At 43.3% G+C, this 22,523-nt stretch overlaps 1 protein-coding gene across 1 annotated transcript in view; it reads right to left on the reverse strand.

Moving 5' to 3' along the window:
* Nucleotides 1–369: 369 nt before the first annotated feature.
* Nucleotides 370–22,523, reverse strand: part of LOC139557925 (filamin-A-like) — a 238,834-nt gene continuing 216,680 nt past the window's right edge. The window contains exons 42-47 of the mRNA XM_071373278.1: nt 17,838–17,950; nt 13,474–13,606; nt 12,451–12,627; nt 7,617–7,835; nt 6,488–6,685; nt 370–2,864 (exon numbers count right to left, since the gene is read on the reverse strand). Coding sequence (XP_071229379.1) covers nt 2,680–2,864; nt 6,488–6,685; nt 7,617–7,835; nt 12,451–12,627; nt 13,474–13,606; nt 17,838–17,950 — 1,025 coding nt within the window. The 3' untranslated portion in view covers nt 370–2,679. The remainder of the gene's footprint in view (nt 2,865–6,487; nt 6,686–7,616; nt 7,836–12,450; nt 12,628–13,473; nt 13,607–17,837; nt 17,951–22,523) is intronic.

The raw sequence follows: 22,523 nt of genomic DNA on the forward strand, positions 1-22,523 counted from the left end.
GTGTGTGTGATGTGTATCCTGTGTGTGATGTCTCTAGTGTGTGTGTGTGATGTGTATCCTGTGTGTGATGTCTCTAGTGTGTGTGTGATGTGTATCCTGTGTGTGATGTATCTAGTGTGTGTGTGTGATGTGTATCCTGTGTGTGATGTCTCTAGTGTGTGTGTGTGATGTGTATCCTGTGTGTGATGTCTCTAGTGTGTGTGTGATGTGTATCCTGTGTGTGATGTATCTAGTGTGTGTGTGTGTGATGTGTATCCTGTGTGTGATGTCTGTGATGTCTCTAGTGTGTGTGTGATGTGTATCCTGTGTGTGATGTATCTAGTGTGTGTGTGTGTGTGTTTGGAGAGAATAAAGACATCCACATTTACCTTGACAGAAAAATACTTACACATCTTTATTGTGTATTAAAATACTGTATGTCTTACAAACACTGTAAAGCCCTTTAACAGACAAGGTTCTTTTTTGTTCTGGAAAACTGACTAACAAACCTAAAGGAGGGGTATTACTGTGTCAGTTATTATTCAATACTAGTAACATTAGTTACTACTGTGTCAGTTATAATTCAATACTAGTAACAGCAGGACATCACATCCACACTACAGTTATAAATAACTGTATAATAATAGTAACATGGACATTAATACTTTGATGCTAGTCAATATGCAGTTCTAACTGGGTCAGTCACTGCAGTGCTAGTTACACCTTTAAGACATGTGGCAGCAGTTTGTGTGACGTTCTATGTTATGGGGCTGTGTTTAACTATGTTTTACTATGTTAACACATCATTACATACTAACAGTTATTAACCTATAGTCACGTTCATTATTGGAGTGGTTAAGACAAGCTAACACCAAGCCACACCAGCAGCTAAAAAAACGTGTTAAAATTAGCATTATGAACACACTGGACAAGCATTAGGCGAATCTCTATACCAATATAATATGCTACGCTAAGCAAACCCCTATACCAACACACTATGCTAGGCTAGGCTAGCACTTGCACACAGCTAATCACTGTGTGGGGAAAGGAAGCTACATGTTGCTAAGCTAGTTACAGTAATAATAGGTGCATGTTTCTCCTCTATGACAGCTAATGATTATGATGGGGAGGGAGGACAGAGAGATGAAGAGAGGAATGATGGGGAGGGAGGACAGAGGGATGAAGAGAGGAATGATGGGGAGGGAGGACAGAGGGATGAAGAGAGGAATGATGGGGAGGGAGGACAGAGGGATGAAGAAAGGAATGATGGGGAGGGAGGACAGAGGGATGAAGAGAGGAATGATGGGGAGGGAGGACAGAGGGATGAAGAGAGGAATGATGGGGAGGGAGGACAGAGGGATGAAGAGAGGAATGATGGGGAGGGAGGACAGAGGGATGAATAGAGGAATGATGGGGAGGGAGGACAGAGGGATGAAGAGAGGAATGATGGGGAGGGAGGACAGAGGGATGAATAGAGGAATGATGGGGAGGGAGGACAGAGGGATGAAGAGAGGAATGATGGGAGGGAGGACAGAAGGATGAAGAGAGGAATGATGGGGAGGGAGGACAGAGGGATGAATAGAGGAATGATGGGGAGGGAGGACAGAGGGATGAATAGAGGAATGATGGGGAGGGAGGACAGAGGGATGAAGAGAGGAATGATGGGGAGGGTGGACAGAGGGATGAAGAGAGGAATGATGGGGAGGGAGGACAGAGGGATGAATAGAGGAATGATGGGGAGAGAGGACAGAGGGATGAAGAGAGGAATGATGGGAGGGAGGACAGAGGGATGAAGAGAGGAATGATGGGGAGGGTGGACAGAGGGATGAAGAGAGGAATGATGGGGAGGGAGGACAGAGGGATGAAGAGAGGAATGATGGGGAGGGAGGACAGAGGGATGAATAGAGGAATGATGGGGAGAGAGGACAGCGGGATGAAGAGAGGAATGATGGGGAGGGAGGACAGAGGGATGAATAGAGGATTGATGGGGAGGGAGGACAGAGGGATGAAGAGAGGAATGATGGGGAGGGAGGACAGAGGGATGAAGAGAGGAATGATGGGGAGGGAGGACAGAGGGATGAAGAGAGGAATGATGGGGAGGGAGGACAGAGGGATGAAGAGAGGAATGATGGGGAGGGAGGACAGAGGGATGAATAGAGGAATGATGGGGAGGGAGGACAGCGGGATGAAGAGAGGAATATTCCGTGTTTATGCATTATTGTTTGGTTTGGGTTATGGTGTATGTGTATGGAAGGTTGTAATCGCTGATTGGTTAGACAGTGACTTGGGACACTCTGATTGGTTAGACAGTGGTATGGTTAAATCTGACTGGTCTCGACTGGAGTCGGCAACGCGTGCCAAAACTGGCCTGTGAGGGTTTAGTCTTTTATGTCCAACAATAAAACATTTAAATAACATTTATTTATTTATTGTCAGAAAACTTTAAAATAAAATAACCGGGCCGCCATTTGGGGAACCCTGGTCTAAACAGTGATGTGGTAGAATCTGATTGGTCTAGACAATGATGTGGTAGAATCTGATTGGTCTAGACAATGATATGGTAGAATCTGATTGGTCTAGACAATGATATGGTAGAATCTGATTGGTCTAGACAGTGATATGGTAGAATCTGATTGGTCTAGACAGTGATATGGTAGAATCTGATTGGTCTAAACAGTGTTGTGGTAGAATCTGATTGGTCTAGACAGTGATATGGTACGGGCTCCCAGGGATGTGTTGTTCTCCCCACTTCACTACCAGGATGTACTCTCCCTTCTCCTTGAGCTGGTAGCTGATGTTATAGACACGGTTCCCAAGATGCTTCACCAGAACCTCCTCACAGGGAACCCTGGGCCCGTCCACACCCACCAACAGCATGTTACGACCTGGAGGGAGGACAGGACAGTGTTAATACACACACACTGACCGTAACCCTGGGCCCATCAACACTCACCAAGAGATGAATAGAAAAGAATACATAATGTTTATTTCTCCATTTGCATTGCTCAAAGACACAATGGCAGTGGGTAGGGTAGGAGAAAGTAGGACACTTCAACAGTAGGTAGGGTTAGGGTTAGTAGGACAAAACAATAGGTAGAGTTAGTAACATACAATGGCAGGAGGTAGAGGTAGAAGGACACAAGGGCAGTAAGTAGAGTTAATAGGACACAACTGCAGAAGGTAGGTGTAATAGGACACAACTGCAGAAGGTAGGGTTAGAGTTAATAGGACACAACTGCAGAAGGTAGGGTTAGAGTTAATAGGACACAACAGCAGTAGGTAGGGTTGGAGTTAATAGGACACAACTGCAGAAGGTAGGGTTAGAGTTAATAGGACACAACTGCAGAAGGTAGGGTTAGAGTTAATAGGACACAACAGCAGTAGGTAGGGTTAGAGTTAATAGGACACAACTGCAGAAGGTAGGGTTAGAGTTAATAGGACACAACTGCAGAAGGTAGGGTTAGAGTTAATAGGACACAACTGCAGAAGATAGGGTTAGAGTTAATAGGACACAACGATGGTAGCTAGAGTTAATAGGACACAACTGCAGAAGGTAGGGTTAGAGTTAATAGGACACAACTGCAGAAGGTAGGGTTAGAGTTAATAGGACACAACTGCAGAAGGTAGGGTTAGAGTTAATAGGACACAACTGCAGAAGGTAGGGTTAGAGTTAATAGGACACAACAGCAGTAGGTACAGTTAGAGTTAATAGGACACAACTGCAGAAGGTAGGGTTAGAGTTAATAGGACACAACAGCAGTAGGTACAGTTAGAGTTAATAAGACACAACTGCAGAAGGTAGGGTTAGAGTTAATAGGACACAACTGCAGAAGGTAGGGTTAGAGTTAATAGGACACAACTGCAGTAGGTAGGGTTAGAGTTAATAGGACACAACGATGGTAGCTAGAGTTAATAGGACACAACTGCAGAAGGTAGGGTTAGAGTTAATAGGACACAACTGCAGAAGGTAGGGTTAGAGTTAATAGGACACAACGATGGTAGCTAGAGTTAATAGGACACAACGATGGTAGTTAGAGTTAATAGGACACAACGATGGTAGCTAGAGTTAATAGGACACAACTACAGAAGGTAGGGTTAGAGTTAATAGGACACAACTGCAGAAGGTAGGGTTAGAGTTAATAGGACACAACTGCAGAAGGTAGGGTTAGAGTTAATAGGACACAACTGCAGAAGGTAGGGTTAGAGTTAATAGGACACAACAGCAGTAGGTACAGTTAGAGTTAATAGGACACAACTGCAGAAGGTAGGGTTAGAGTTAATAGGACACAACAGCAGTAGGTACAGTTAGAGTTAATAAGACACAACTGCAGAAGGTAGGGTTAGAGTTAATAGGACACAACTGCAGAAGGTAGGGTTAGAGTTAATAGGACACAACTGCAGTAGGTAGGGTTAGAGTTAATAGGACACAACTGCAGAAGGTAGGGTTAGAGTTAATAGGACACAACGATGGTAGCTAGAGTTAATAGGACACAACTGCAGAAGGTAGGGTTAGAGTTAATAGGACACAACTGCAGAAGGTAGGGTTAGAGTTAATAGGACACAACTGCAGAAGGTAGGGTTAGAGTTAATAGGACACAACTGCAGAAGGTAGGGTTAGAGTTAATAGGACACAACGATGGTAGCTAGAGTTAATAGGACAAAACGGCAGTATGTAGATTTAGAGTTAGTAGGACACAATGCCAGTAGGTAGGTGTAATAGGACACAACAGCAGTAGGTAGGTGTAATAGGACACAACGCCAGTAGGTAGGTGTAATAGGACACAACGCCAGTAGGTAGGGTTAGAGTTATTAGGACACAACGCCAGTAGGTAGGGTTAGAGTTAGTAGGACACAATGCCAGTAGGTAGGTGTAATAGGACACAACGCCAGTAGGTAGGTGTAATAGGACACACCGGCAGTAGGTAGGTGTAATAGGACACAACGCCAGTAGGTAGGTGTAATAGGACACACCGCCAGTAGGTAGGTGTAATAGGACACAACGCCAGTAGGTAGGTGTAATAGGACACAACAACAGTAGGTAGGTGTAATAGGACACAACGCCAGTGGGTAGGTGTAATAGGACACAACGCCAGTAGGCAGGTGTAATAGGACACAACGCCAGTAGGTAAGTGTAATAGGACACAACGCCAGTAGGTAGGGTTAGAGTTAGTAGGACACAACGCCAGTAGGTAGGGTTAGAGTTAGTAGGACACAACGCCAGTAGGTAGGTGTAATAGGACACAACAACAGTAGGTAGGTGTAATAGGACACAACGCCAGTAGGCAGGTGTAATAGGACACAACACCAGTAGGTAGGTGTAATAGGACACAACAACAGTAGGTAGGTGTAATAGGACACAACACCAGTAGGTAGGGTTAGAGTTAGTAGGACACAACGCCAGTAGGTAGGGTTAGAGTTAGTAGGACACAACACCAGTAGGTAGGTGTAATAGGACACAACGCCAGTAGGTAGGTGTAATAGGACACAACGCCAGTAGGTAGGTGTAATAGGACACAACGGCAGTAGGTAGGTGTAATAGGACACACCGCCAGTAGGTAGGTGTAATAGGACACAACGCCAGTACATTTACATTTAAGTCATTTAGCAGACGCTCTTATCCAGAGCGACTTACAAATTGGAGTAGGTAGTGTAATAGGACACAACGGCAGTAGGTAGGTGTAATAGGACACAACGCCAGTAGGTAGGTGTAATAGGACACACCGCCAGTAGGTAGGGTTAGAGTTAGTAGGACACAACGCCAGTAGGTAGGTGTAATAGGACACAACGCCAGTAGGTAGGTGTAATAGGACACAACGCCAGTAGGCAGGTGTAATAGGACACAACGCCAGTGGGTAGGTGTAATAGGACACAACGCCAGTAGGTAGGTGTAATAGGACACAACGCCAGTAGGTAGTGTTAGAGTTAGTAGGACACAACGCCAGTAGGTAGGTGTAATAGGACACAACGCCAGTAGGTAGGGTTAGAGTTAGTAGGACACAACGCCAGTAGGTAGGTGTAATAGGACACAACGCCAGTAGGTAGGTGTAATAGGACACAACGCCAGTAGGTAGGTGTAATAGGACACAACACCAGTGGGTAGGTGTAATAGGACACAACGCCAGTAGGTAGTGTAATAGGACACAACGCCAGTAGGTAGGTGTAATAGGACACAACAACAGTAGGTAGGTGTAATAGGACACAACACCAGTAGGTAGGGTTAGAGTTAGTAGGACACAACGCCAGTAGGTAGGTGTAATAGGACACAACGCCAGTAGGTAAGTGTAATAGGACACAACGCCAGTAGGTAGGTGTAATAGGACACAACGCCAGTAGGTAGGGTTAATAGGACACAACGTCCTGAGATATTGATGATCGCAGCGTTACGGTTGCCAGCTGACATCCCACCAGATTTATCTCGTCTTCCCTGTGATTGAAACTGGCAACACTCCATTTATTAACCTGCCTTTAACACAGGGTAGAATACTCACAACAGAGACCAAACACACACCTGCTTTGCTGCAGTCCACGCTGAAGATGTTCTTCTGGTCGATGAAACCCTTTGATAGACCGAGCCCCTTGGCTGTCACACAGCTGGCGTCCGATTGGCTGGGAGCTCCCTGGTGGGAGTAGCTGACCTGGCGAGTCACGGCATCGACCATGACGCTGGACGTCTCATGGTTGCTATGGCTACTGACCAGCTTGGAGCCTGGAGGAGAGGCAAACAGGGAGAGAGTGGGAGAGAGAGAGAGAGGGGGGTTAGAGAGACAGAGGGAGAGAGAGAGAGGGAGAGGGGTTAGAGAGAGAGAGGGGGGGTTAGAGAGAGAAAGAGGGAGAGAGAGAGAGAGAGATGGGGGTTAGAGAGAGAAAGAGGGAGAGAGAGAGGGGGGGGGGTTAGAGAGAGAAAGAGGGAGAGAGAGAGAGGGGGGGTTAGAGAGAGAAAGAGAGAGAGAGAGGGAGAGAGAGGTTAGAGAGAGAAAAAGGGAGAGAGAGAGAGAGAGAGAGAGAGAGAGGGGTTAGAGAGAGAGAGAATGAGAGAGAGGTTAGAGAGAGAGAGGGGTTAGAGAGAGAGAGAAAGAGGGAGAGAGAGAGAGAGAGAGAGAGAGAGAGAGGGGGGTTAGAGAGAGAAAGAGAGAGAGAGAGGGAGAGAGAGGTTAGAGAGAGAAAAAGGGAGAGAGAGAGAGAGAGAGAGGTTAGAGAGAGAGAGAATGAGAGAGAGGTTAGAGAGAGAGAGGGGTTAGAGAGAGACAGAAAGAGGGGGAGAGAGAGAGAGAGAGAGAGAGAGAGAGAGAGAGAGAGAGAGAGAGAGAGAGAGAGAGAGAGAGAGGGGGGGTTAGAGAGAGAAAGAGAGAGAGAGAGGGAGAGAGAGGTTAGAGAGAGAAAAAGGGAGAGAGAGAGAGAGAGAGAGAGAGAGAGGGGTTAGAGAGAGAGAGAATGAGAGAGAGGTTAGAGAGAGAGAGGGGTTAGAGAGAGAGAGAAAGAGGGAGAGAGAGAGAGAGAGAGAGAGAGGGGGGGGGGTTAGAGAGAGAAAGAGAGAGAGGGGTTAGAGAGAGAGATAGGGGTTAGAGAGAGAGAGAGGGGTTAGAGAGAGAGAGAGGGGGGGTATATGTGCGCATCTGTCCACCCTCCAGGTCCCTCACCAGTGATCTTGGCCTTGAAGGGGGATCCTACGATGTGGTAAGGTCCTCCGTATCTGATGGAGATCAAGTAGTTTCCTGGAGCCATGGGGGTGTAGGTCACCTTGTAACCCTCCGGACACTCAACACAGTCCATCTTCACCTTGGAGGGGCCGTTGACGGTCACCGCCAGTGCCCCGGGCCCTGCTGTACTGGTGTTGACCACGAACTCACAGGCTGTACCTACAGAGAGAGGGTAGAAGGGCAGAGATATGTATTCTATTTTGGTCATTTAGCAGACACAGTTATTCAGAGAAACTTTCAGTCAGTGGGTTCAACCAGCACATATAAACAGGGGCGGAACTAAAATGAATTTCTTCCTGGTACGGGACCTCCTGCTGTATGTCAAACAACCACTTCAAAGGGCTCCTTTACTAGGCTACCCTAGATCATAGTTCACGCACGTTCATCCACTCGCTGTCAGGATTTGGACAGGATTGTTCAGGTTGTGGTCACTAGATGCCCCCATTTTGCTTTTTTGACCCTTTTGTTTTTTCCCTTGTTCTAGTTATTATTTGCACCTGTGCCTCATTTCCCTTGAATGTATTTAAACCCTTAGTGTTCCTCAGTTCTTTGCTCTGTGTTTGTATGTTAGCACCCAGCCCCAGCCATGCTGTGAACATTTGTTTCTCTAGTTGGATTTTCTTGAGGTACTCTGGTTTTGTTCTTGTTTATTTTTGATTATTCTTTTGAGGTTTGTTTTTTCCCTGCTGTTCTTACCACTTTGTGGATTTTCCTTGTCTTGGAGGATATACATTTTTTCTCTTGGATTTACTTTTGACGTTGTGGATTTATATTTTTGCCTGAAGATCTTTTCCTTTTTTCTTTATTAAATCACCGTCTCAAGTACTGCTGTGTCTGCCTCATCTTCTGTGTTCTGCCGACTATTAGTGGCTCAGTTTGCTAAGTGACTGTTTCTCACACCGGAAACCCGAGTTCGTAACCGGGTCCTGACAACATTTTTCCAGCCTTCAAACAGCGAACGGAAAGACACCTGCCACACAAAACACCAAAAAGTGTAATGATATTTGCAGATTGATAGAATTTACGCGTGCACTGCTGTCCCCGCGCGTCTAGTGCCGGGCACTCATCTCTGCCTTGTCAAAATGTCAGTGTTCAACCACTATTTATTTTGCCAGGATGCAGTACTGCATTACTTTCACATATCATAGAAAAACTGTTCCTCAATAAAGCAGCTATCAGCTATATCACTGCTAGTGTGAAAAGAGATTCATTCGGAAAGTATTCAGACCCCTTTTTTCATATTCTATTACGTTACAGCCTCATCAATCTACACACATTACCCTATAATGACAAAGTTAAAAAAGTTTATTAGAAATGTTTGCATTTTTTTTTTTTAAATCTACAAATATAAAAACTAATTTACATAAGTATTCAGACCTTTTACTCTGTACTTTGTTGAAGCATCTTAGGCAGCGATTACAGCCTCCAGTCTTCTTGGGTATGACGCTACAAGCTTGGCACACCTGCATTTGGGGAGTTTCTCCCATTCTTCTCTGCAGATATTCTCAAGCTCTGTCAGGTTGAATGGGGAGTGTCTCTGCACAGCTATTTTTAGGTGTCTCCAGAGATGTTCAAGGAACATCTATGTGAGGATGCTATTCATTGACTACAGCTCGGCGTTCAAGCTCATCAATAAGCTAAGGACCCTGGGACTAAACACCTCCCTCTGCAAATAAAACAATAAAAAAAATAACTCAATCCTGGACTTCCTGATGGCCACTCCCAGGTGGTAAGTGTAGGTAACAATACATTCGCCACGCTGATCTTCAATACAGGTGCCCCTCAGGGGTGTGTGCTCAGTCCCCTCCTGTACTCCCTGTTCACTCATGACTGCATGGCCAGGCATGACTCCAACACCATCATTAAGTTTGCTGATGACACAACAGTGTTAGGCCTGATCACCGACAACGATGAGACAGCCTATAGGGAGGAGGTCAGAGACCTGGCCGTGTGGTGCAAAGACAACAACCTCTCCCTCAACATGATCAAGACTACGGAGATGATGGTGGACTACAGGACCGAGCACGCCCCCATTCTCATCGACAGGGCAGCGGTAGAGCAGGTTGAGAGCTTCAAGTTCCTTGGTATCCACATCAGCAACAGACTATCATGGTCCAAACACACCAAGACAGTTGTGAAAAGGGCATGACAAAACCTATTCCCCCTCAGGAGATTGAAAAGATTTGGCATGGGTCCTCAGATCCTCAAAAGGTTCTACAGCTGCACCATCGAGAGCATCCTGACTGGTTGCATCACTGCCTAATTTTTACTTAACACTTTTCTTTTCCTAAAACTTCTTAAAGTATTGTTGGTTAAGGGCTTGAAAGTAAGCCTTTCACTGTAAGGTCTACACCTGTTGTACTCAGCGCATGTGACAGATAAAATTAGGTTTGATTTGAGGTTCAAGTCCGGGCTCTGGCTGGGCCACTCAAGGACATTCAGAGACTTGTCCCGAAGCCACTACTGCGTCTTGGCTGTGTGCTTAGGGTCGTTGTCCTGTTGGAAGGTGAATCTTCGCCCCCAGTCTGAAGTCCTGAGCGCTCTGGAGCAGGTTTACATCAAGGATCTCTCTGTACTTTGCTCTATTCATCTTTGCCTTGATCCTGACTAGTCTCCCAGTCCCTGCCGCTGAAAAACATCCCCACAGCCTGATGCTGTCACCACCATGCTTCATGGTAGGGATGGTGCCAGGTTTCCTCCAGATGTGACTCTTGGCATTCAGGCCACAAAGTTCAATCTTGGTTTCATCAGACCAGATAATCTTGTTTCTCATGATCTGAGAGTCTTTAGGTGCCTTTTGGCAAACTCCAAGTGGGCTAACATGTACCTTTTACTGAGGAGTGGTTTCCATCTGGCCATTCTACCATAAAGGCGTGATTGGTGTAGTGCTGCAGAGATGGTTGTCTTTCTGGAAGGTTCTCCCATCTCCACAGAGGAACTCTAGATCTCTGTCGAGTGACCATCAGGTTCTTGGTCACCTCCCTAACCAAGGCCCTTCTCCCTCGATTGCTCAGTTTGGCCGGGCCGCCAGCTCCAGTCTTGGTGGTTCCAAACTTCTTCCATTTAAGAATGATGGAGGGGCCACCCGAGTGGTGCAGTGGTTTAAGGCACTGCATCGCAGTGCTAGCTGTGCCACTAGAGATCCTGGTTCGAGTCCAGGCTCTGTCTCAGTGGTCTAAGGCTCTGCATCGCAGTGCTAGCTGTGCCACTAGAGATCCTGGTTCGAGTCCAGGCTCTGTCTCAGTGGTCTAAGGCTCTGCATCGCAGTGCTAGCTGTGCCACTAGAAATCCTGGTTCGAGTCCAGGCTCTGTCTCAGTGGTCTAAGGCTCTGCATCGCAGTGCTAGCTGTGCCACTAGAGATCCTGGTTCGAGTCCAGGCTCTGTCTCAGTGGTCTAAGGCTCTGCATCGCAGTGCTAGCTGTGCCACTAGAGATCCTGGTTCGAGTCCAGGCTCTGTCTCAGTGGTCTAAGGCTCTGCATCGCAGTGCTAGCTGTGTCACTAGAGATCCTGGTTCGAGTCCAGGCTCTGTCTCAGTGGTCTAAGGCTCTGCATCGCAGTGGTCACTGTGCCACTAGAGATCCTGGTTCGAGTCCAGGCTCTGTCTCAGTGGTCTAAGGCTCTGCATCGCAGTGGTCACTGTGCCACTAGAGATCCTGGTTCGAGTCCAGGCTCTGTCTCAGTGGTCTAAGGCTCTGCATCGCAGTGGTCACTGTGCCACTAGAGATCCTGGTTCGAGTCCAGGCTCTGTCTCAGTGGTCTAAGGCTCTGCATCGCAGTGGTCACTGTGCCACTAGAGATCCTGGTTCGAGTCCAGGCCGCGACTGGAAGACCCAGCGTTGACCAGGTTAGGGGAGGGTTCGGCTGGCAGGGATGTTCTTGTAACATCGTGCACTAGCGATTCCTGTGGCGGGCCGGGCGCAATGCAGCGCTGACACAGTTGCCAGGTGTATGGTGTTTTCTCCGACACATTGGTGCGGCTGGCTTCTGGTTTAAGCGGCGTTGTGTCAAGAAGCAGGGCGGTTTGGCTGGGTTGTCTTTTGGAGGACGCATGGCTCTCAACCTTCGCCTCTCCCGAGTCCATAAGGGAGTTGCAGTGATGGGACAAGACTGTAACTACAAAATTGGGGAGAAAAGGGGTAAAAAAAAAATAATAATACAAAATAAAAATATATTTAAAAAAATAATTATGAGGCCACTGTGTTCTTGGGGACCTTCAATGCTACAGAAATGTTTTGGTACCCTTCCCCATATCTGTGCCTCGAAACAATCCTGTCTCGGAGCTCTACGGACAATTCCTTTGACCTCATGGCTTGGTTTTTGCTCTGACATGCACTGTCAACTGTGAGACCTTATATAGACAGGTGTGTGCCTTTCCAAATCATGTCCAATCAATTGAATTTACCACAGGTGGGCTCCAATCAAGTTGTAGAAACATCTCAAGGATGATTAATGGAAACAGGATGCACCTGAGCTCCATTTCAGGTCTCATAGTAAAAGGACTGAATACTTATGTAAATAAGGTTTTTCTGTTTTTTGTTTAAAAAACAAAACAGAAATGTTTAAAAACCTGTTTTTCGATTTGTCATTATGGGGTATTGTGTGTAGATTGTTGATTTATATAATACATTTTTAGGATAAGGCTGTAACTTAACAAAATGTGGAAAAAAATCAAGGGGTCTGAATACTTTACGAATGCACTGAACATATCTGTTCACTGATTCAGCTAATAGCTGCTTTAGTGAGGATTTCTACCAGAGTACGGTGTTAGTTACCAGTGGTTCCTCCCTCTAATCCAGCTCCGTAGGCGGTCACCATGCCTGGGTCTCCAGCCTGTCCTGTCTCCCCGACCCTGATCTTGAAAGGGCTGCCAGGGATGTGACTGCCGTTGAACTTCACATCGATCAGATACAGACCGTTCTCTCTGGGAATGAACCTCACAGCATATTTATCTGGAGCAGAGGAGAGCGGGAAGGGAGGGAAATAAATTATACATCTGTTGTCAAAGTATGTTTAAACTCAGTCTGGTGTCCGTGGTGACTGTGGTCTATCTCTCTAACAGACCAGCTGTGTAGTAGTCTATTAGAGTGTATACTTGCTGTTCCTATCTGGATCAAAGTATTATTGTGTAGTGTAGTTACCTTGGTCTAGCTCAGTTTTGTAGTAATTTGTAGTAGTAGTATTGTGTAGTGTAGTTACCTTGGGACTAGCTCCGTTTTGTAGTAATTTGTAGTAGTAGTATTGCGTAGTGTAGTTACCTTGACTAGCTCAGTAACACAGTGTAGTATAGTAAAGTAAAGGTTTGTGTAGTATATTGTAGTATTGTGTGGTAGTAGTTACCTTGGGCTAGCTCAGTAACACAGTGTAGTATAGTATTGTGTAGTATATTGTAGTATTGTGTGGTAGTAGTTACCTTGGTCTAGCTCAGTAACACAGTGTAGTATAGTATTGTGTAGTATATTGTTGTATTGTGTGGTAGTAGTTACCTTGGTCTAGCTCAGTAACACAGTGTAGTATAGTATTGTGTAGTATATTGTAGTATTGTGTGGTAGTAGTTACCTTGGTCTAGCTCAGTAACACAGTGTAGTATAGTAGTGTGTACTATATTGTAGTATTGTGTGGTAGTAGTTGCCCTGGTCTAGCTCAGTAACACAGTGTAGTATAGTAAAGTATAGGTTTGTGTAGTATATTGTAGTATTGTGTGGTAGTAGTTACCCTGGTCTAGCTCAGTAATACAGTGTAGTATAGTAAAGTATAGGTTTGTGTAGTATATTGTAGTATTGTGTGGTAGTAGTTACCTTGGTCTAGCTCAGTAACACAGCAGCCCTCCAGGGCTCCGGAGGGTGAGTGAACTTTAGCGTCGATCTGTCCCTTCGCTCCGTTCAGGCTCACAGCAAAGGATGCTGGGTGGTTGACCTTCAACTCGGACTCCTGCTCAGATACAACTCACGATCAACACAACAACAACACAACAACTAAACAACAACTGGACAACAACTACACAGCAACTAGACAACAACTAGACAGCAACAACTACACAACAACTACACAACAACTAGACAACAACTACACACATACTAGACAACAACAACTACACAACAGCTACACAACAACTACACAACAACTACACAACAACTACACAACAACTACACAACAACTGCACAACAACTAGACAACAACTACACACATACTAGACAACAACTACACAACAACTAGACAACAACTACACAACAACTAGACAACTACACAACAACTAGACAACATCTACACAACAACTACACAACAACTAGACAACAACTACACAACAACTACACAACAACTACACAACAACTAGACAACTAGACAACAACTACACAACAACTACACACATACTAGACAACTACTACACAGCAACTAGACAACTACTAGACAACAACTAGACCACAGTTAGACAACAACTACACAACATCTACACAAATAGACACCAACTACACAACTTACAACAACTACTCAACAAATATACAGCTAGACAACAACTAGGCAACTAACAACTACACAACAACTAGATGTTTACTGTACATTTAACTTTACTTTATTATCTATTTCACTTCCTTTGGAAATGTAAACATATGTTTCCCATGCCAAGAAAGCCCTTTAAATATAATTGAGAGAGAGAGAGAAGTCCCCAACCAAGGAGGGCCTACAGCAGCACCTAGATGTTCTGCACAGATTCTGCCAGACCTGGGCCCTGACAGTAAATCTCGGTAAGACAAAATGGTGTTCCAAAAAAGGTTCAGTTGCCAGGACCACAAATACACATTCCATCTAGACACCGTTGCCTTTGAGCACACAAAAAACTAGGCATATCTCGGCCTAAACATCAGCGCCACAAGTAACTTCCACAAAGCTGTGAACGATCTGAGAGACAAGGCAAGAAGGGCATTCTATGCCATCAAAAGGAAGATAAAATTCAACATACCAATGAGGATCTGGCTAAAAATACCTGAATCAGTTATAGCACCCATTGACCATTATGGTCTCAGCCTCCAGTATTTATGCTGCAGTAGTTTATGTGTCGGGGGTCTAGGGTCAGTCTGTTATATCTGGAGTACTTCTCCTGTCTTATCCGGTGTCCTGTGTGAATTGAAGTATGCTCTCTCTAATTCTCTCTTTCTTTCTCTCTCTTGGAGGACCTGAGCCCTAGGACCATGCCTCAGGACTACCTGGCATGACGACTCCTTGCTGTCCCCAGTCCACCTAGCCGTGCTGCTGCTCCAGTTTCAACTGTTCTGCCTGCGGCTATGGAACCCTGACCTGTTCACCGGACGTGCTACCTGTCCCAGACCTGCTGTTTTCAATTCTCTAGAGAAAGCAGGAGCGGTAGAGATACTCTCAATGATCGGCTATGAAAAGCCAACTGACATTTACTCCTGAGGTGCTGACCTGTTGCACCCTCGACAACTACTGTGATTATTAGTATTTGACCATGCTGGTCATTTATGAACATTTGAACATCTTGGCCATGTTCTGCTATAATCTCCACCCGGCACAGCCAGAAGAGGACTGGCCACCCTTCATAACCTGGTTCCTCTCTAGGTTTCTTCCTAGGTTTTGGCCTTTCTAGGGTGTTTTTCCTAGCCACCGTGCTTCTACACCTGCATTGCTTGCTGTTTGGGGTTTTAGGCTGGGTTTCTGTACAGCACTTTGAGATATCAGCTGATGTAAGAAGGGCTATATAAATACATTTGAATTGATTTGGTTGTGAGGTCTGGGGTCCGTTCATCAACCAATAATTAACAAAATGGTACAAACACCAATTTGAAACTCTACATGCAGAATTCTGCTAAAATATCCTCCATCTACAATGTAAAAGACCAAATAATGCATGCAGAGCAGAGTTAGGATGATACCCGTTAATTATCAAAATCTAGAAAAGAGACATTAAAATCTACAACCACCTAAAAGGAAGCGATTCCCAAACCTTCTCATGCTTTGTTGATTAAAAAAAACCTTCGACTCAATTTGGCATGAGGGTCTGCTATACAAATTGATGGAAAGTGGTGTTGGGGGTAAAACATACGATATTATAAAATTAATGTACACAAATTACAAGTGTGCGGTTAAAATAGGCAAAAAACACACACATTTCTTCCCACAGGGCCGTGGGGTGAGACAGGGATGCAGCTTGAGCCCCACCCTCTTCAATATATATATCAACAATTTGGCGCGGGTACTAGAAGTCTGCAGCACCCGGCCTCACCCTACTAGAATCTGAAGTCAAATGTCTACTGTTTGCTGATGATCTGGTGCTTCTGTTTACATTCATGGTTGTGAGGTCTGGGGTCCGCTCACCAACCAAGAATTCACAAAATGGGACAAACACCAAATTGAGACTCTGCATGCAGAATTCTGCAAAAATATCTTCCGTGTACAACGTAGAACACCAAATAATGCATGCAGAGCAGAAATAGGCCGATACCCGCGAATTATCAAAATCCAGAAAAGAGCTGTTAAATTCAACAACCACCTAAAAGGAAGCGATTCCCAAACCTTCCATAACAAAGCCATCACCTACAGAGAGATGAACCTGGAGAAGAGTCCCCTAAGCAAGCTGGTCCTGGGGCTCTGTTCACAAACACAAACAGACCCCACAGAGCCCCAGGACAGCAACACAATTAGACCCAACCAAATCATGAGAAAACAAAAAGATAATTACTTGACACAGAATTAACAAAAAAACAGAGCAAACTAGAATGCTATTTGGCCCTAAACAGTGGCAGAATACCTGACCACTGTGACTGACCCAAACTTATGGAAAGCTTTGACTATGTACAGACTCAGTGAGCATAGCCTTGCTATTGAGAAAGGCTGATGTAGGCAGACCTGGCTATGTGCACACTGCCCACAAAATGAGGTGGAAACTGAGCTGTACTTCCTAACCTCCTGCCCATTGTATGACCATATTAGAGAGACATATTTCCCTCAGATTACACAGATCCACAAAGAATTCAAAAACAAATCAATCTTGATAAACTCCCATATCTACTGGGTGAAATACCACAGTGTGACATCACAGCAGCAAGATTTGTGACCTGTTGCCACAAGAAAAGGGCAACCAGTGAAGAACAAACACCATTGTAAATACAACCCATATTTATGCTTATTTATTTTCCCTTGTGTAACTTAACCATTTGTACATCGTTACAACACAGTATATAGACGTGATATGAAATTTGAAATGTCTTTATTCTTTTGGAACTTCTGTGAGTGTAATGTTTACTGTTCATTTGTATTGTTTATTTCACTTTTGTATATTATCTACCTCACTTGCTTTGGCAACGTTAACATGTTTCCCATGCCAATAAAGCCCCTTGAATTGAATTGATAGAGAGAGAAGAGAAAGAAGAGAGAGAGACAGAGCGCCCATTTCAACTTATTTAACCCTTTAGCACCTAGGGAAGGGGAGGAGCGGTGGAGTGAGGGGAGGGGAGGGAAGGTAAGGGGAGGAGCGGTGGAGTGAGGGGAGGGAAGGGGAGGGAAGGGGAGGAGCGGTGGAGTGAGGGGAGGGAAAAGGAAGGGGGGGGGGGGCTGTTGAGAGCCTTTAGATTGAGGCACGAGAAACACACAATTCTTTACTATCCCACAAACCCTTGCACCAGCGTGACCCTACACCTGACCGCTAATCTCTAACCCGGTGAGAACCTCTTGTTGTGCTCAACAGAAACCTGCTGCGATGGTCAGACTAGATACAGACCTATTACTGTAAATTGTAATTATACTGTAAATGTCCTGTAATGTATATACAGACCTATTACTGTAAATTGTAATTATGCTGTAAATGTCCTGTAATGTATATACAGACCTATTACTGTTGTTGTTGTAATTATACTGTAAATGTCCTGTAATGTATATACAGACCTATTACTGTAAATTGTAATTATGCTGTAAATGTCCTGTAATGTATATACAGACCTATTACTGTTGTTGTTGTAATTATACTGTAAATGTCCTGTAGTGTATAGGATCATTAGCAGGGCTATTTCACTTTATACTCATTATATATAATAAGCGTTGACCTGTCTGTCTCTGTCTGTCTGTGTCCATCTCACTGCCTCTCTGCCCCTCCCCAGGCTGCTGCATTGTGGGTAGCGTAGTCCTGGGTGTGTGTGTCCCTGAGTCTCACCTGAAGACTGGCAGTGAGTCGTCTGGCGTCATCAGAGGGCGACGCCACGGGAACCACGAAGGGACTGTCAGGGATGTGCTCCTCGTTGAAACGGATAGACACCTCATAGTCTCCTGCAACACACACACTTCGTTAGACACACCTTTATATACACACACCTTTAGAAACACACACCTTTAGAAACACACACCTTTAGATACACACACCTTTAGAAACACACACCTTTAGATACACACACCTTTAGAAACACACACCTTTAGATACACACACCTTTAGAAACACACACCTTTAGATACACACACCTTTAGAAACACACACCTTTAGATACACACACCTTTAGAAACACACACCTTTAGAAACACACACCTTTAGATACACACACCTTTAGAAACACACACCTTTAGATACACACACCTTTAGATACACACACCTTTAGATACACACACCTTTAGATACACACACCTTTAGATACACACACCTTTAGAAACACACACCTTTAGAAACACACACCTTTAGATACACACACCTTTAGAAACACACACCTTTAGATACACACACCTTTAGAAACACACACCTTTAGATACACACACCTTTAGAAACACACACCTTTAGAAACACACACCTTTAGATACACACACCTTTAGAAACACACACCTTTAGATACACACACCTTTAGAAACACACACCTTTAGAAACACACACCTTTAGAAACACACACCTTTAGATACACACACCTTTAGAAACACACACCTTTAGAAACACACACCTTTAGATACACACACCTTTAGATACACACACCTTTAGAAACACACACCTTTAGATACACACACCTTTAGAAACACACACCTTTAGATACACACACCTTTAGAAACACACACCTTTAGATACACACACCTTTAGAAACACACACCTTTAGATACACACACCTTTAGATACACACACCTTTAGAAACACACACCTTTAGAAACACACACCTTTAGAAACACACACCTTTAGATACACACACCTTTAGATACACACACCTTTAGAAACACACACCTTTAGACACACACACCTTTAGAAACACACACCTTTAGAAACACACACCTTTAGAAACACACACCTTTAGATACACACACCTTTAGAAACACACACCTTTAGATACACACACCTTTAGAAACACACACCTTTAGAAACACACACCTTTAGAAACACACACCTTTAGACACACACACCTTTAGATACACACACCTTTAGAAACACACACCTTTAGAAACACACACCTTTAGATACACACACCTTTAGATACACACACCTTTAGAAACACACACCTTTAGAAACACACACCTTTAGATACACACACCTTTAGATACACACACCTTTAGAAACACACACCTTTAGATACACACACCTTTAGAAACACACACCTTTAGATACACACACCTTTAGATACACACACCTTTAGATACACACACCTTTAGATACACACACCTTTAGAAACACACACCTTTAGAAACACACACCTTTAGAAACACACACCTTTAGATACACACACCTTTAGATACACACACCTTTAGAAACACACACCTTTAGACACACACACCTTTAGAAACACACACCTTTAGAAACACACACCTTTAGAAACACACACCTTTAGATACACACACCTTTAGAAACACACACCTTTAGATACACACACCTTTAGAAACACACACCTTTAGAAACACACACCTTTAGAAACACACACCTTTAGAAACACACACCTTTAGATACACACACCTTTAGAAACACACACCTTTAGAAACACACACCTTTAGATACACACACCTTTAGATACACACACCTTTAGAAACACACACCTTTAGAAACACACACCTTTAGATACACACACCTTTAGATACACACACCTTTAGAAACACACACCTTTAGATACACACACCTTTAGATACACACACCTTTAGAAACACACACCTTTAGAAACACACACCTTTAGATACACACACCTTTAGAAACACACACCTTTAGAAACACACACCTTTAGATACACACACCTTTAGAAACACACACCTTTAGATACACACACCTTTAGAAACACACACCTTTAGAAACACACACCTTTAGAAACACACACCTTTAGATACACACACCTTTAGAAACACACACCTTTAGAAACACACACCTTTAGATACACACACCTTTAGATACACACACCTTTAGAAACACACACCTTTAGAAACACACACCTTTAGAAACACACACCTTTAGAAACACACACCTTTAGAAACACACACCTTTAGATACACACACCTTTAGATACACACACCTTTATATACACACACCTTTAGATACACACACCTTTATATACACACACCTTTATATACACACACCTTTATATACACACACCTTTAGATACACACACCTTTAGATACACACACCTTTAGATACACACACCTTTAGATACACACACCTTTATATACACACACCTTTATATACACACACCTTTAGAAACACACACCTTTATATATACACACCTTTAGATACACACACCTTTAGATACACACACCTTTATATACACACACCTTTATATACACACACCTTTAGAAACACACACCTTTATATACACACACCTTTATATACACACACCTTTAGAAACACACACCTTTATATATACACACCTTTATATACACACACCTTTAGATACACACACCTTTAGATACACACACCTTTAGAAACACACACCTTTATATACACACACCTTTATATACACACACCTTTAGAAACACACACCTTTATATATACACACCTTTAGATACACACACCTTTAGATACACACACCTTTAGATACACACACCTTTAGAAACACACACCTTTATATACACACACCTTTATATACACACACCTTTAGAAACACACACCTATAGATACACACACCTTTAGATACACACACCTTTAGATACACACACCTTTAGAAACACACACCTTTAGAAACACACACCTTTAGATACACACACCTTTAGATACACACACCTTTAGATACACACACCTTTAGATACACACACCTTTATATACACACACCTTTAGATACACACACCTTTAGATACACACACCTTTATATACACACACCTTTAGAAACACACACCTTTATATACACACACCTTTAGATACACACACCTTTAGATACACACACCTTTAGATACACACACCTTTAGATATACACACCTTTATATATACACACCTTTAGATACACACACCTTTAGATACACACACCTTTAGATACACACACCTTTAGAAACACACACCTTTATATACACACACCTTTAGATACACACACCTTTAGATACACACACCTTTAGATACACACACCTTTATATACACACACCTTTAGATACACACACCTTTAGATACACACACCTTTATATACACACACCTTTAGAAACACACACCTTTATATACACACACCTTTAGATACACACACCTTTAGATACACACACCTTTAGATACACACACCTTTAGATATACACACCTTTATATATACACACCTTTAGATACACACACCTTTAGATACACACACCTTTAGATACACACACCTTTAGAAACACACACCTTTATATACACACACCTTTATATACACACACCTTTAGAAACACACACCTATAGATACACACACCTTTAGATACATACACCTTTAGATACACACACCTTTAGAAACACACACCTTTAGAAACACACACCTTTAGATACACACACCTTTAGATACACACACCTTTATATACACACACCTTTAGAAACACACACCTTTATATACACACACCTTTAGATACACACACCTTTAGAAACACACACCTTTATATACACACACCTTTAGATACACACACCTTTAGAAACACACACCTTTATATACACACACCTTTATATACACACACCTTTATATACACACACCTTTAGAAACACACACCTTTATATATACACACCTTTAGATACACACACCTTTAGATACACACACCTTTATATACACACACCTTTATATACACACACCTTTAGAAACACACACCTTTATATACACACACCTTTATATACACACACCTTTAGAAACACACACCTTTATATATACACACCTTTATATACACACACCTTTAGATACACACACCTTTAGATACACACACCTTTAGAAACACACACCTTTAGATACACACACCTTTATATACACACACCTTTAGATACACACACCTTTAGATACACACACCTTTAGATACACACACCTTTAGATATACACACCTTTATATATACACACCTTTAGATACACACACCTTTAGATACACACACCTTTAGATACACACACCTTTAGAAACACACACCTTTATATACACACACCTTTAGATACACACACCTTTAGATACACACACCTTTAGATACACACACCTTTATATACACACACCTTTAGATACACACACCTTTAGATACACACACCTTTATATACACACACCTTTAGAAACACACACCTTTATATACACACACCTTTAGATACACACACCTTTAGATACACACACCTTTAGATACACACACCTTTAGATATACACACCTTTATATATACACACCTTTAGATACACACACCTTTAGATACACACACCTTTAGATACACACACCTTTAGAAACACACACCTTTATATACACACACCTTTATATACACACACCTTTAGAAACACACAC

This window comes from Salvelinus alpinus, chromosome 28 (genome assembly GCF_045679555.1).
Source record: "Salvelinus alpinus chromosome 28, SLU_Salpinus.1, whole genome shotgun sequence".
NCBI classification, from domain to species: Eukaryota; Metazoa; Chordata; class Actinopteri; order Salmoniformes; family Salmonidae; genus Salvelinus; species Salvelinus alpinus.